At 47.2% G+C, this 16,779-nt stretch overlaps 1 protein-coding gene across 1 annotated transcript; it reads left to right on the top strand.

Moving 5' to 3' along the window:
- Window positions 1–274: 274 nt before the first annotated feature.
- Window positions 275–16,763, top strand: LOC109885577 (growth hormone-regulated TBC protein 1-A). The gene is made up of 8 exons (XM_031821961.1): window positions 275–929; window positions 2,496–2,647; window positions 3,745–3,912; window positions 5,682–5,806; window positions 12,398–12,494; window positions 12,846–13,018; window positions 14,443–14,628; window positions 15,578–16,763. The coding sequence occupies exons 1-8, from the start codon at window positions 817–819 to the stop codon at window positions 15,668–15,670; spliced, it is 1,107 nt and encodes a 368-aa protein (XP_031677821.1). The 5' UTR covers window positions 275–816; the 3' UTR covers window positions 15,671–16,763.
- Window positions 16,764–16,779: the final 16 nt, after the last annotated feature.

Here is a 16,779-nt window from a genome sequence, read left to right as displayed (position 1 = left end):
GTCATGGTATGTGTGATGCATGACGTCATCTACTGTAAAAATCACCTGTCAGGGGGGAGTGGCTAAAGGTAAGCGTCAGAAGGGTTTCCCTATTCCGTTATCATGACGTGGCATTGTTGACATTTTGTAAACCAAGTATATTACGAAGTAAAATGTAAGAAAATGAGATGTGATTATATATAATCGAATAGGTTTGTTATTTCATCGCTGATCGTTTTTGGATTTGGGTACCTAGAATATTTATGAGAGGGCGGTTCTATTTCCCGCTCATGCTTGATTGACATGCGCCCGGAGGCTAAGCGGAGCTCGGGCACAGTCAGGCGTTCTACCTTGGAAAACATGGAAAGAAACCACCCGGCAGATTCATAGACATTTCAATATATTTATTAATTATGGACCATGTTTCGAGACGCTGTGGAGTCAGCCGATCGCGTTTAACATAGTTGTTACCAGATTGCGGTTGCTCTCCAGTTTCAGCCACCAAAGTACAAATCCAGGTGCATAAACGGGGTTCTCTCTTCCAGATAGGATGAAAGATCGAGACACTTTACTCTCCTCTTCCAGATAAATTTGCTTGTGCCTCGGGTGGGTCAATACAACTCTCCGTTGTTTGACTGTCTGGGACATCGAGTGACTCTTCGACTGTCCCTGATCGGCATCCGAGTCCACGCCTGGGACTTGCAGTTGTGGGACTCGCTTCATGAAGAGAGCAGCGATACCGTTTCAACTTCTGGACTACAGAATAGCCTACTGCGATTAACTAAACGTTTAGGCCATATTTCCACGGCATATTTTGGAATATATTTGGGTTCACTCATGGAAAAGAAAAACAACAAAGATAACAGGGTTCGCTCGCCGCCACTTCGCAGCCTGAACTCAACTATCAACTCTCCTCCCAGCGGCAGCAGCGCCAAAGAGAGAGTGCACAGGTAGCCACTCTTTATAGCCTGTAAAAGTTACATGCCAATTTAACAAACTAGCTGGCTACGAAGCTTTGTATATTTTTGCACGTCCCTATCACCATACACCTGCCAATTGAATGTTCTTAGCGTTAAACAAAAGTTAAACAATTTTAGGGAGAGTTATGTAAAAACAAAAAATGGCCAACGCTAGCTAGTCAATCTGGCTAACGACAAAACCACGGCAGGTGTTGGTTGTACTTGTGTTTTGCAAAGCTACCTCATACAGTAGTTCGCTAGCTAAGTTGATGTGTTGAGAATGAGAGGACTGTTGGACTCCGTCCTTCGTAATGGCATGTGCACTATTCCAAGCTGCCTCACACCCTCCACCCGACACCCCGTCCCCCACCATGGAGATTACACACGTTTTAGTAGCTAGTCACACGTGTTGTGCTATGCACAGGAGTCCTCCGCTGTTGTGAACATTCAAACACAGTGTAATCGATGAACATTGTTGGCTAGGAAAAGTTCCCAACCAAAACATTAGGCTGCCAGGGCAACGCTTTGTTGAAGTTCACAGAGTTTTTTTTTTAGGTTGTATCTTTTTCTACATGATCGGGTACACGTTGTGGCCCCCACGGTGATTATAGTTTAGTGTTTTATTTATTTTAGTTCAAACATACATCATGATTTAAAAACATTTTTTGTATTTATACTAGTTTGTTTTGGAGTAAAATATAATCGTTTTTTAGTTTTTCAAACTTTTTTCATGTTTTAGTTTACTATAATAACATTGGTTGTCTCTCAGGGCTCATTCTTCCTCTCCTTTCCTCTCCTCCTCCTCCTTCCTTTCCACAGTGTGGTTTTACTCAACCACCTTTCAGTATTCAATTGGGGAAAATCCCATTAGGTCACTAATCCACATGATATCATTGCTCTAAGATCGTATTAAATCTAGTCCTCTGGAAAAACAGTCCTGCTGAATGGAGAATGTGTCTGGTCTTATAAAGGGCCAGTCTGTGTCCAGATTCCATAGCAAACAACAGATTCCCAAACATGCTACTATTACTCACCAGTCTCACTACACTCGTCGCTCACTATCCCCTTTAGATTGACTTAGTTTCTGACTCCTGCTAGCTAGACTCCGTTTGGCTGTGACTCTGTTTCAGTGTGGACTCCGTTTGGCTGTGACTGTTTCAGTGTGGACTCCGTTTGGCTGTGACTGTTTCAGTGTGGACTCAGTTTGGCTGTGACTCTGTTTCAGTGTGGACTCCGTTTGGCTGTGACTCTGTTTCAGTGAACTCCGTTTGGCTGTGACTCTGTTTCAGTGTGGGACTCCGTATGGCTGTGTCTCTGTTTCAGTGTGGGACTCCGTTTGGCTGTGACTCTGTTTCAGTGTGGGACTCCGTATGGCTGTGACTCTGTTTCAGTGTGGACTGATATGGCTGTGACTCTGTTTCAGTGTGGACTGATATGGCTGTGACTCTGTTTCAGTGTGGGACTCCGTATGGCTGTGACTCTGTTTCAGTGTGGGACTCCGTATGGCTGTGAATCTGTTTCAGTGTGGGACTCCGTTTGGCTGTGACTCTGTTTCAGTGTGGACCCGTATGGCTTTGAGCGGTTGGAGGACTTTGACTATGAGTCGTATGAGGAGTTGATGTCAGAGTACCTGGCCGTGCTCACCAGGAGGTCCATCAGATGGTCCAGGCTGTTGCAGGGACGGGGACGGCTGGAGAAGAGCATCAAGGGTGAGTGGGACTTCATCGGAGCCAGAGCATAAAATCAACTATTTATATATTTATTTTAACAGCGACAATATATATATTTTCTGCTAAAATGACACCAACAAACCAGATGAGCATGCATTGTAATGTCTCTAAAACAATACATCTAAGAAGTCATGTGGTATTTTGTTTAATTTGTAAAAAAAAATTGTATCCCAAGTCTATTAACTAAAATATCACAGATTAGACAAATGTTCACCTGCCCCATTTTAAGGGCGGGAGGTTACCGCGGTAACCCGACTCCAGTCATGTTTGTGCCTGTGAGATTGAGTCTTGACTAGTAGAAACATTGTCTTCTCTAACCAGGCTGGTTGACAGAATGCCAAGAGTGTGCAATGCTGTCCTCAAGGCAAAGATGCAACTTTTCTACTTTGAAGAATCTGAAAAATTAAATATATTTTCATTTGTTTGACACACTTTGTGGTTACGACATGATTCCATATGTGATATTTTTTCATAGTTCTGATGTCTTCACTATTATTCTACAATGTAGAACAAATAAAGAGAAACCCATGAATGAGTAGGTGTCCAAGCTTTTGACTGGTAGTGTATTTTATTATTTTCTAAATTTTTATTTGTAAATATGTTATTTAAAAATAAAAATAAATACAATTATTTTCCCTTAACCCTGCCACCCCTCCCCCACGTGGAGTAAACAAATGGACAATACTTAGGCTTCCACTTCCAGCTGATACGTTTGGTGTGTGTGGTGTGTGTGTGGGGTGTGGTGTGGTGTGGGGTGTGGTGTGTGTGTGGGGTGTGGTGTGTGTGTGGGGTGTGGTGTGGTGTGGGGTGTGGTGTGGTGTGGGGTGTGGTGTGTGTGTGAGAGAGAGAGAGGAAAAGAGACTTAAGTTGTATCACTGACTTATGAAGCGGTATGTGCGTAAGGGCGTGTGTGTGTGTGGTGTGTGAGAGAGAGAGCGGAAAAGAGACTTAAGTTGTATCACTGACTTATGAAGCGGTAAGGGCGTGTGTGTGTGTGTGGTGTGTGTGTGGTGTGTGTGTGTGAGAGAGGAAAAGAGACTTAAGTTGTATCACTGACTTATGAAGCACTCCCACAGTGAAGCGGTATGTGCGTAAGGGCGTGCCCAACGAGCACCGAGGGTTGGTCTGGATGTCAGCCAGCGGGGCCCAGGAGCACCTGGAGAAGAACCCAGGCTACTATCACTCTCTACTGGACACTACGAAGCAACAGCACGACCCCAAGCTGGTAGACTCCATACGCACAGGTTAGCTAATATACCTCATGGGTTAGCTGATATAGATCATCATGGGTTAGCTGATATAGATCATCATGGGTTAGCTGATATAGATCATCACGGGTTAGCTGATATACCTCATCACGGGTTAGCTGATATACCTCATCACGGGTTAGTTAGCTGATATAGATCATCACGGGTTAGTTAGCTGATATAGATCATCACGGGTTAGTTAGCTGATATAGATCATCACGGGTTAGTTAGCTGATATAGATCATCACGGGTTAGTTAGCTGATATAGATCATCACGGGTTAGTTAGCTGATATAGATCATCACGGGTTAGCTGATATAGATCATCACGGGTTCGCTAGCTGATATAGATCATCACGGGTTCGCTGATATAGATCATCACGGGTTCGCTGATATAGATCATCACGGGTTCGCTGATTATAGATCATCACGGGTTAGCTGATATAGATCATCACGGGTTAGCTGATTATAGATCATCACGGGTTAGCTGATTTTCACCTGAACGGGTTAGCTGATATAGGTCATCACGGGTTAGCTGATATAGGTCATCACGGGTTAGCTGATATACCTCATCACGGGTTAGCTGATATACCTCATCACGGGTTAGCTGATAGAGATCATCACGGGTTAGCTGATAGAGATCATCACGGGTTAGCTGATAGAGATCATCACGGGTTAGCTGATAGAGATCATCACGGGTTAGCTGATAGAGATCATCACGGGTTAGCTGATAGAGATCATCACGGGTTAGCGGATAGAGATCATCACGGGTTAGCTGATAGAGATCATCACGGGTTAGCTGATAGAGATCATCACGGGTTAGCTGATATACCTCATCACGGGTTAGCTGATATACCTCATCACGGGTTAGCTGATAGAGATCATCACGGGTTAGCTGATAGAGATCATCACGGGTTAGCTGATAGAGATCATCACGGGTTAGCTGATATAGATCATCACGGGTTAGCTGATAGAGATAATCACGGGTTAGCTGATAGAGATCATCACGGGTTAGCTGATATAGATCATCACGGGTTAGCTGATAGAGATCATCACGGGTTAGCTGATAGAGATCATCACGGGTTAGCTGATAGAGATCATCACGGGTTAGCTGATATAGATCATCACGGGTTAGCTGATAGAGATCATCACGGGTTAGCTGATAGAGATCATCACGGGTTAGCTGATATAGATCATCACGGGTTAGCTGATTATAGATCATCACGGGTTAGCTGATATAGATCATCATGGGTTAACTGATTTTCACCTGAACAGGTTAGCTGATATAGATCATCATGGGTTAGCTGATTTTCACCTGAACAGGTTAGCTGATATAGATCATCATGGGTTAACTGATATAGATCATCATGGGTTAACTGATTTTCACCTGAACAGGTTAGCTGATATAGATCATCATGGGTTAACAGATTTTCACCTGAACAGGTTAGCTGATATAGATCATCATGGGTTAGCTGATTTTCACCTGAACAGGTTAGCTGATATAGATCATCATGGGTTAGCTGATTTTCACCTGAACAGGTTAGCTGATATAGATCATCTTGGGTTAGCTGATATAGATCATCTTGGGTTAGCTGATATAGATCATCTTGGGTTAGCTGATTTTCACCTGAACACGGGAGCTTGACCTCTGAGATATGTCTCTCTGTCTGTACTCTGCCTTGACAAATAGCTGAAAGGGTTAGAGATGTTTAGAGTTGGCGGCAGGTTATTTTTTGGTAGTGATTCTAACCACCGGTCTCCCTGGCAGACCTGAACAGAACCTTTCCTGACAACATTCAGTTCCGCAAGACGTCCAACCCGTGTCTCCAGAAAACCCTGTACAACGTGCTGCTAGCGTACGGACACCACAACCCAGCTGTGGGCTACTGTCAAGTACGTTTACCCTGTTACACCTGGCGGTTCTTTGTTTGCATCCCAAATGGCACCCTATTCCCTATGTAGAGCACTACTATAGACCAGGGACCTATTCTCTATATAGAGCACTACTTTAGACCAGAGCCCTATTCCCTATGTAGTGCACTACTTTAGACCAGGGCCCTATTCCCTATGTAGTGCACTACTTTAGACCAGAGCCCTATCCCCTATATAATGCACTACTTTAGACCAGGGCCCTATCCCCTATGTAGAGCACTACTATAGACCAGGACCCTATTCCCTATGTAGTGCACTACTTTAGACCAGAGTCCACAGGCAGCCTCAGATTCCACTTTACAGGCTCAGTCACCTTTTACCACTCATCTCCAGTCCTCTACTACAGTGGTCCCCAACTCCAGTCCTCTAGTCCTCTACTACAGTGGTTCCCAACTCCAGTCCTCTACTACAGTGGTTCCCAACTCCAGTCCTCTACTACAGTGGTTCCCAACTCCAGTCCTCTACTACAGTGGTTCCCAACTCCAGTCCTCTACTACAGTGGTTCCCAACTCCAGTCCTCTACTACAGTGGTTCCCAACTCCAGTCCTCTACTACAGTGGTTCCCAACTCCAGTCCTCTACTACAGTGGTTCCCAACTCCAGTCCTCTACTACAGTGGTTCCCAACTCCAGTCCTCTACTACAGTGGTTCCCAACTCCAGTCCTCTACTACAGTGGTTCCCAACTCCAGTCCTCTACTACAGTGGTTCCCAACTCCAGTCCTCTACTACAGTGGTTCCCAACTCCAGTCCTCTACTACAGTGGTTCCCAACTCCAGTCCTCTACTACAGTGGTTCCCAACTCCAGTCCTCTAATACAGTGGTTCCCAACTCCAGTCCTCTACTACAGTGGTTCCCAACTCCAGTCCTCTACTACAGTGGTTCCCAACTCCAGTCCTCTACTACAGCGGTTCCCAACTCCAGTCCTCTACTACAGCGGTTCCCAACTCCAGTCCTCTACTACAGCGGTTCCCAACTCCAGTCCTCTACTACAGTGGTCCTCTACTACAGTGGTTCCCACCTCCAGTCCTCTACTACAGTGGTCCTCTACTACAGTGGTTCCCACCTCCAGTCCTCTACTACAGTGGTCCTCTACTACAGTGGTTCCCACCTCCAGTCCTCTACTACAGTGGTTCCCACCTCCAGTCCTCTACTACAGTGGTTCCCACCTCCAGTCCTCTACTACAGTGGTTCCCACCTCCAGTCCTCTACTACAGTGGTTCCCACCTCCAGTCCTCTACTACAGTGGTTCCCACCTCCAGTCCTCTACTACAGTGGTTCCCAACTCCAGTCCTCTACTACAGTGGTTCCCAACTCCAGTCCTCTACTACAGTGGTTCCCAACTCCAGTCCTCTACTACAGTGGTTCCCAACTCCAGTCCTCTACTACAGTGGTTCCCAACTCCAGTCCTCTACTACAGTGGTTCCCACCTCCAGTCCTCTACTACAGTGGTTCCCACCTCCAGTCCTCTACTACAGTGGTTCCCACCTCCAGTCCTCTACTACAGTGGTTCCCACCTCCAGTCCTCTACTACAGTGGTTCCCACCTCCAGTCCTCTACTACAGTGGTTCCCACCTCCAGTCCTCTACTACAGTGGTTCCCACCTCCAGTCCTCTACTACAGTGGTTCCCACCTCCAGTCCTCTACTACAGTGGTTCCCACCTCCAGTCCTCTACTACAGTGGTTCCCACCTCCAGTCCTCTACTACAGTGGTTCCCACCTCCAGTCCTCTACTACAGTGGTTCCCACCTCCAGTCCTCTACTACAGTGGTTCCCACCTCCAGTCCTCTACTACAGTGGTTCCCACCTCCAGTCCTCTACTACAGTGGTTCCCACCTCCAGTCCTCTACTACAGTGGTTCCCAACTCCAGTCCTCTACTACAGTGGTTCCCAACTCCAGTCCTCTACTACAGTGGTTCCCAACTCCAGTCCTCTACTACAGTGGTTCCCAACTCCAGTCCTCTACTACAGTGGTTCCCAACTCCAGTCCTCTACTACAGTGGTTCCCAACTCCAGTCCTCTACTACAGTGGTTCCCAACTCCAGTCCTCTACTACAGTGGTTCCCAACTCCAGTCCTCTACAACAGTACACATTATTATTGTAGCCCCGGACCATCAACCTGATTGAGTTGGATCAGGGGGTCCTGGAAGACTGGAGTTGGGAAACACTGTTCTACTGTTTCTCAGCCCTCACTGCTACTGCACCGTGTTCAGTGCCCCCTGTGGCTGGTCCAGGCATTACCAGCTAGCCTTTTCAGGAATCCCAACCCTTCCTCGATCATTCAATCAGCTTTTGTTCCTAAATGGGAATTCTATAGTTGGAACGGTATGTCGAATAGACAAGGCTACTGTGTGTGATTTGATAGGGAGATTTTCAGCCTTTTGCAATGCAAAGAAGCAGCATTATGGCTGAAGGTTTGGTGTGTGTACAGTCAGTCCTTCTCTCTGTCTCCCTCTCGTATTGGCAGCTTTTCTGTTTTAGTCTGTCTTTTTGACTATCAAAGACACGTTGAATCACTTAAATTCCAATAGTTACTTACTAGAGACTACATATTTTTACCAATGGCCCTGGTCTAAAGTAGTGCACTATATAGGGAATAGGACTCTGGTCAAAAGTAGTGCACTATATAGGGCCCTGGTCTAAAGTAGTGCACTATATAGGGCCCTGGTCTAAAGTAGTGCACTATATAGGGAATAGGGTGCCATTTGGGATGCTTAGTGTATCTCTGTCCACCTGTTCATCTCTCCCTCTTAGCAACAGGCTGTATTAGCAGGCAAAGGGAGAGAGAGAGGGCTGTTGAATTAGAATGTATTGACCAGGCAAAGGGGGGGGGGGGAAGAGGGCTGTTGAATTAGAATGTATTGACCAGGCAAAGGGGGGGGGGGGGGGGGGAAGAAGAGGGCTGTTGAATTAGAATGTATTGGACAGGCAAAGGGAGAGAGAGAGAGGGCTGTTGAATTAGAATGTATTGGACAGGCAAAGGGAGAGAGAGAGAGGGCTGTTGAATTAGAATGTATTGACCAGGCAAAGGGGGGGGGGGGAAGAGGGCTGTTGAATTAGAATGTATTGACCAGGCAAAGGGGGGGGGGGGGGGGGGAAGAAGAGGGCTGTTGAATTAGAATGTATTGGACAGGCAAAGGGAGAGAGAGAGAGGGCTGTTGAATTAGAATGTATTGGACAGGCAAAGGGAGAGAGAGAGAGGGCTGTTGAATTAGAATGTATTGACCAGGCAAAGGGAGAGAGAGAGGGCTGTTGAATTAGAATGTATTGACCAGGCAAAGGGAGAGAGAGAGGGCTGTTGAATTAGAATGTATTGACCAGGCAAAGGGAGAGAGAGAGGGCTGTTGAATTAGAATGTATTGACCAGGCAAAGGGAGAGAGAGAGGGCTGTTGAATTAGAATGTATTGACCAGGCAAAGGGAGAGAGAGAGGGCTGTTGAATTAGAATGTATTGACCAGGCAAAGGGAGAGAGAGAGGGCTGTTGAATTAGAATGTATTGACCAGGCAAAGGGAGAGAGAGAGAGGGCTGTTGAATTAGAATGTATTGACCATGCAAAGGGGGGGAAGAGGGCTGTTGAATTAGAATGTATTGGACAGGCAAAGGGAGAGAGAGAGAGGGCTGTTGAATTAGAATGTATTGGACAGGCAAAGGGAGAGAGAGAGAGGGCTGTTGAATTAGAATGTATTGGACAGGCAAAGGGAGAGAGAGGGCTGTTGAATTAGAATGTATTGGACAGGCAAAGGGGGGGGGGGGAGGAGAGGGCTGTTGAATTAGAATGTATTGGACAGGCAAAGGGAGAGAGAGAGAGAGAGGGCTGTTGAATTAGAATGTATTGGACAGGCAAAGGGAGAGAGAGAAAGAGGGCTGTTGAATTAGAATGTATTGGACAGGCAAAGGGGGGGGGGGGGGAGAGGGCTGTTGAATTAGAATGTATTGGACAGGCAAAGGGAGAGAGAGAGAGAGAGGGCTGTTGAATTAGAATGTATTGGACAGGCAAAGGGGGGGGGGGGAGAGGGCTGTTGAATTAGAATGTATTGGACAGGCAAAGGGAGAGAGAGAGAGAGAGGGCTGTTGAATTAGAATGTATTGGACAGGCAAAGGGAGAGAGAGGGCTGTTGAATTAGAATGTATTGGACAGGCAAAGGGAGAGAGAGAGAGAGGGAGGGCTGTTGAATTAGAATGTATTGGACAGGCAAAGGGAGAGAGAGAGAGAGGGAGGGCTGTTGAATTAGAATGTATTGGACAGGCAAAGGGAGAGAGAGAGAGAGAGGGCTGTTGAATTAGAATGTATTGGACAGGCAAAGGGAGAGAGAGAGAGAGAGGGCTGTTGAATTAGAATGTATTGGACAGGCAAAGGGAGAGAGAGAGAGAGAGAGGGCTGTTGAATTAGAATGTATTGGACAGGCAAAGGGAGAGAGAGAGAGGGCTGTTGAATTAGAATGTATTGGACAGGCAAAGGGAGAGAGAGAGAGGGCTGTTGAATTAAATCAAATCAAATTTATTTATATAGCCCTTCGTACATCAGCTGATATCTCAAAGTGCTGTACAGAAACCCAGCCTAAAACCCCAAACAGCAAGCAATGCAGGTGTAGAAGCACGGTGGCTAGGAAAAACTCCCTAGAAAGGCCAATACCTAGGAAGAAACCTAGAGAGGAACCAGGCTATGTGGGGTGGCCAGTCCTCTTCTGGCTGTGCCGGGTGGAGATTATAACAGAACATGGCCAAGATGTTCAAATGTTCATAAATGACCAGCATGGTCGAATAATAATAAGGCAGAACAGTTGAAACTAGAGCAGCAGCACAGTCAGGTGGAAGTTGAAACTGGAGCAGCAGCATGGCCAGGTAGACTGGGGACAGCAAGGAGTCATCATGTCAGGTAGTCCTGGGGCATGGTCCTAGGGCTCAGGTCAGTTGAAACTGGAACAGCAGCATGGCCAGGTGGACTGGGGACAGCAAGGAGTCATCATGTCAGGTAGTCCTGGGGCATGGTCCTAGGGCTCAGGTCCTCCGAGAGAGAGAAAGAAAGAGAGAAGGAGAGAATTAGAGAACGCACACTTAGATTCACACAGGACACCGAATAGGACAGGAGAAGTACTCCAGATATAACAAACTGACCCCAGCCCCCCGACACATAAACTACTGCAGCATAAATACTGGAGGCTGAGACAGTTTTAGATTTAGACAGAATTAGAATGTATTGGGACAGGCAAAGGGAGAGAGAGAGAGGGCTGTTGAATTAGAATGTATTGACCAGGCAAAGGGAGAGAGAGAGAGGGCTGTTGAATTAGAATGTATTGACCAGGCAAAGGGAGAGAGAGAGAGGGCTGTTGAATTAGAATGTATTGACCAGGCAAAGAGAGAGAGAGAGAGAGAGGGCTGTTGAATTAGAATGTATTGACCAGGCAAAGGGAGAGAGCGAGAGGGCTGTTGAATTAGAATGTATTGACCAGGCAAAGGGAGAGAGAGAGAGGGCTGTTGAATTAGAATGTATTGACCAGGCAAAGAGAGAGAGAGAGAGGGCTGTTGAATTAGAATGTATTGGCAAGGCAAAGGGAGAGAGAGAGAGGGCTGTTGAATTAGAATGTATTGACCAGGCAAAGGGAGAGAGAGAGGGCTGTTGAATTAGAATGTATTGGACAGGCAAAGGGAGAGAGAGATAGAGAGAGAGGGCTGTTGAATTAGAATGTATTGACCAGGCAAAGGGAGAGAGAGATAGAGAGAGAGGGCTGTTGAATTAGAATGTATTGACCAGGCAAAGGGAGAGAGAGAGAGAGAGAGAGAGAGAGAGAGAGAGAGGGGTTGTTGAATTAGAATGTATTGACCAGGCAAAGGGAGAGAGAGAGAGAGAGAGAGAGGGCTGTTGAATTAGAATGTATTGGACAGGCAAAGGGAGAGAGAGAGAGGAGAGAGAGAGAGGGCTGTTGAAATAGAATGTATTGGACAGGCAAAGGGAGAGAGAGAGAGAGAGAGGGGCTGGTTGAATTAGAATGTATTGACCAGGCAAAGAGAGAGAGAGAGAGAGAGAGAGAGAGGGCTGTTGAATTAGAATGTATTGGACAGGCAAAGGGAGAGAGAGAGAGAGAGAGAGAGGGCTGTTGAATAAGAATGTATTGGACAGGCAAAGGGAGAGAGAGAGAGAGGGCTGTTGAATTAGAATGTATTGGACAGGCAAAGGGAGAGAGAGAGAGAGAGAGAGAGGGCTGTTGAATTAGAATGTATTGGACAGGCAAAGGGAGAGAGAGAGAGGGCTGTTGAATTAGAATGTATTGGACAGGCAAAGGGAGAGAGAGAGAGGGCTGTTGAATTAGAATGTATTGGACAGGCAAAGGGGGAGAGAGAGAGGGCTGTTGAATTAGAATGTATTGACCAGGCAAAGGGGGGGGGAAGAGGGCTGTTGAATTAGAACGGCTTGTGCCCCTCACTAAGCTGTCAAGGAGAGGATGTCAACAACCTCCAGACAACAACACATTGAAAACACAGTTATAACTATTAACAATGTATTGTGGCTGAAATGTAATATTCATATGTATCTAATAACTGTCTTGTCTTCAGGGCATGAACTTCATCGCTGGGTACCTCATCATCATCACTAAAGACGAGGAGAAATCATTCTGGCTGATGGACGCTCTACTGGGCAGGATACTACCAGGTGTGTTTGTCTTCTCTCCCTGCCGTGGGTCTATGTATAACCCAGCGGAGGTCACATGGTCTTGAGCCTCTTTAAGACCCATGTCCCGTCACACGGAGGGGAGGGAGGGAGGGGGGTAATCCTATGATGTCACGCAGGAAATGACATCACGCCCCCAGCTCACTACCTTGGCATAGTCGGGCTCCACTCTGACAAACAGGTGGATTTGATCTGAGATCATATTCGTCACTGAGTTCAGGGCGCATATCTTTGAGGTGTGTGTGTGTGTTCCTTGACGACAGTAAAAAAACAACAGTGTAATGAAAGGGACTGTTGATACTAAGTTGTGTGTCCTGTCTGTCTCCTGTCCAGACTACTACACCCCAGCCATGCTGGGTCTGAAGATGGACCAGGAGGTTTTAGGGGAGCTTGTGAGGACCAAAGCCCCAGTTGTGTGGCAGGCCATGGGGCAACACAACGTCATGTGGACCCTGGTGGTCTCCAGGTGGTTCATCTGTCTCTACATAGACGTCCTGCCTGTAGAGGTGAGGGGGGAGGACTAGGGGTTTAGGGGGGGGAGGACTAGGGGTTTAGGGGGGGGAGGACTAGGGGTGAGGGGGGAGGACTAGGGGTGAGGACTAGGGGTTTAGGGGGAGGGCCTAGGGGTTTAGGGGGAGGGACTAGGGGTTTAGGGGGAGGGACTGGGGTTTAGGGGGAAAACTTTGGCCACATCTTTGTTGTTGTTGGAGTACTATTACTAAGTTGATGTAACTATTGAACATGTAAACACCCAGTCAGGTTTGGGTCCGTGATCTGTTGTAGAAGGGCTATTAAATCATGTTTTATCAGTGCTGAGCTTTATCAGAGACTCAGCCCCACAACAGGACTGAATCAGGTTTACAGGGCAGAATGGGTTCTGTGTGTCAGGTCAGTCTGCTGAGCTGAACTCAGTCCAGGGCTGTGTCCTGGAGCAGCAGGAAGGGAAGAGACAGTATAATGAAGAACCATCTTTACATATTTCATCACCATGCCTAGTGTCACTGTCTACCATCTCAGCTTGATGACCTGTCCTGCAGCCCATTAAAGCCCGACTGTCCTGCGGCCCATTAAGCCCGACTGTCCTGCGGCCCATTAAGCTAAGCCTGACTGTCCTGCGGCCCATTAAGCTAAGCCTGACTGTCCTGCAGCCCATTAAAGCCTGACTGTCCTGCGGCCCATTAAGCTAAGCCCGACTGTCCTGCGGCCCATTAAGCTAAGCCCGACTGTCCTGCGGCCCATTAAAGCCCGACTGTCCTGCGGCCCATTAAGCCTGACTGTCCTGCGGCCCATTAAGCCTGACTGTCCTGCGGCCCATTAAGCCTGACTGTCCTGCGGCCCATTAAGCCTGACTGTCCTGCGGCCCATTAAGCCTGACTGTCCTGCGGCCCATTAAGCCTGACTGTCCTGCGGCCCATTAAGCCTGACTGTCCTGCGGCCCATTAAAGCCTGACTGTCCTGCGGCCCATTAAAGCCTGACTGTCCTGCGGCCCATTAAAGCCCGACTGTCCTGCGGCCCATTAAAGCCCGACTGTCCTGCGGCCCATTAAAGCCCGACTGTCCTGCGGCCCATTTAAAGCCCGACTGTCCTGCGGCCCATTAAGCTAAGCCTGACTGTCCTGCGGCCCATTAAGCTAAGCCTGACTGTCCTGCGGCCCATTAAAGCCCGACTGTCCTGCGGCCCATTAAAGCCCGACTGTCCTGCGGCCCATTAAAGCCCGACTGTCCTGCGGCCCATTAAAGCCCGACTGTCCTGCGGCCCATTAAAGCCCGACTGTCCTGCGGCCCAATAAAGCCCGACTGTCCTGCGGCCCATTAAAGCCAGACTGTCCTGCGGCCCATTAAAGCCCGACTGTCCTGGGCCCATTAAGCCTGACTGTCCTGCGGCCCATTAAACGTGACTCTCGTCTCTCTCCTTGGTTCTCGTCCTCAGACGGTTCTGCGTATCTGGGACTGTCTGTTCTACGAGGGTTCTAAGATTCTGTTCCGTGTGGCTCTGACGTTGATAAGGAACCAGCAGGCTGAGGTCCAACAGGCCGGTTCCCTGCCTGACGTCTGTGACGGCTTCAAACACATGACCAGAGGCCCCGATGTAGAGGACTGCCACTCCTTCATGCAGGTATACACACACACACACTCTGAAATGAACATGTGTGTGGATGTGTTTTAACTTCTGGTCCCCACAAGAATAGCAAATAAACACACAAATTTGACAAACTGGGGACATTTTGTTAGTCCCCATGAGGGGAAATGCTATTTCTAGGGGGTTTAGGGTTAGATATTTCTAGGGGGTTTGGGGTTAAGGTTAGATATTTCTAGGGGGTTTGGGGTTAAGGTTAGATATTTGTAGATGGTTTAGGGTTAAGGTTAGATATTTCTAGGGGGGTTAAGGTTAGATATTTCTAGGGGGTTTAGGGTTAGGGTTAGATATTTCTAGGGGGTTTAGGGTTAGGGTTGGATATTTCTAGGGGGTTTAGGGTTAGGGTTAGATATTTCTAGGGGGTTTAGGGTTAGGGTTAGATATTTCTAGGGGGTTTAGGGTTAGATATTTCTAGGGGGGTTAGGGTTAGATATTTCTAGGGGGTTTAAGGTTTGGGTTAGATATTTCTAGGGGGTTTAGGGTTTGGGTTAGATATTTCTAGGGGGTTTAGGGTTAGATATTTCTAGGGGGTTTAGGGTTAGGGTTAGATATTTCTAGGGGGTTTAGGGTTAGGGTTAGATATTTCTAGGGGGGTTAGGGTTAGATATTTCTAGGGGGTTTAGGGTTAGATATTTCTAGGGGGTTTAGGGTTAAGGTTAGATATATATGGGTTCCAGTTCGGGAAAATAGGATTTTCAGTGGGACTAAATTGTGTGTCCCCACAAGGTTAGCTGTACAAGACTGTGTGTGTGTGTGTGTGTGTGTGTGTGTGTGTGTGTGTGTGTGTGTGTGTGTGTGTGTGTGTGTGTGTGTGTGTGTGTGTGTGTGTGTGTGTGTGTGTGTGTGTGTGTGTGTGTGTGCGCGCGCGCGCGTACACCATAATGATCTCTGTTCATCCCTCTAATCCTTTGTCTTGCTGCTTTCCCAGAAAATCTTCACGGAACCCGGAAGCCTCTCCATGGCAACCATCACCAAGCTCCGGGAGACGTGTCGAGCACGCATCATCGCTGAGGAGTCCTGACCCCATCCTCCTGACCTGTCAATCAAACACACTGCACATTCCGGGCTGGGTCCCAACACTCCTTAATGGTCTCCTCTCCTCGGATCCTATCCCTCACTGTTGGGACAGTGTCCTAGACTGTTTTGTACTCTTTAGCATGACTACCATGTAGCTATGTAGACTACCATGTATGGAGACTACTAGGGGTGAAAATAAGGTGTTACAAGTACCAGCAAATGTAATTAGTACCTATCCTGTGGGGGCACATCGTACAGGTTAAACATGAGCCGATCACAATAATTAACAACAAAGATGCCAATGAAACCTTTTGTCTATTACACTATTGTCATTACTGTATGAAAGGCACATGAAATAAAACATATTTAGCCAATGGACATGAAAACATGGTACGCTCAAATGTGGTGTGGTTTGGCAATAAGTGACATTTTGAAAAAGCAGAGATGATCGTCTGAGACGCGCGGACAGCAGTGGACGATACCAGACTGATGTAGTCTTAATGACGCGCGGACAGCAGAGGACGTTACCAGACTGATGTCGTCTTAATGAGGGACGTCGCTGATCGTCTGAGACGCGCGGACAGCAGTGGACGATACCAGACTGATGTCGTCTTAATGACGCGCGGACAGCAGTGGACGTTACCAGACTGATGTCGTCTTAATGAGTGACGTCGCTGGGTGTCATTCATCAAACGGCGGCTGCACTGTAGAGATGCAGGAATTCAACATGAGTTTTCGTCCAGCGTTGGTGTTCATCTGCATTGGTTCATGTAGACCTGAATGTACACATGTAGCTAGATAGTTCATGTAGACTCTGGTCTAAAGTAGTGCACTATATACGGAATAGGGTGCCAACTCATGTGAGATTCATGTTGCTGACTGAAGCTCATCGTAACTGGAATAAACATTTAAGAACAAGATTTGGATTCTATGACTTTGCACTTTTCTCCTGAGTGATGACATCACTGATGACGTTGGGAAGTAGACTTGAAGCGCCGTCGTACATGAATGATAGTGTCTGTTGTAGTGCACTAGAAACTAGCCTGATTCTCTGTACACCAGACATTATTAAATAAACTACTGACTTTCCTTCCCCAGTCTGTTCTTTCTGCT

The sequence above is a fragment of the Oncorhynchus kisutch genome, unplaced genomic scaffold (assembly GCF_002021735.2).
Source record: "Oncorhynchus kisutch isolate 150728-3 unplaced genomic scaffold, Okis_V2 scaffold4040, whole genome shotgun sequence".
NCBI lineage: Eukaryota > Metazoa > Chordata > Actinopteri > Salmoniformes > Salmonidae > Oncorhynchus > Oncorhynchus kisutch.
This window is presented reverse-complemented; position numbering and strand designations above follow the sequence as displayed.

Bases quoted from the DNA above. Each gene is read 5' to 3' on its own strand.
- LOC109885577 (XM_031821961.1), top strand. From the start codon at position 817: ATGGAAAAGAAAAACAACAAAGATAACAGGGTTCGCTCGCCGCCACTT. The intron at 5,807-12,397 runs GTACGTTTACCC...TCTTGTCTTCAG, and splicing joins CAGCTGTGGGCTACTGTCAA to GGCATGAACTTCATCGCTGG. The intron at 14,629-15,577 runs GTATACACACAC...CTGCTTTCCCAG, and splicing joins ACTGCCACTCCTTCATGCAG to AAAATCTTCACGGAACCCGG.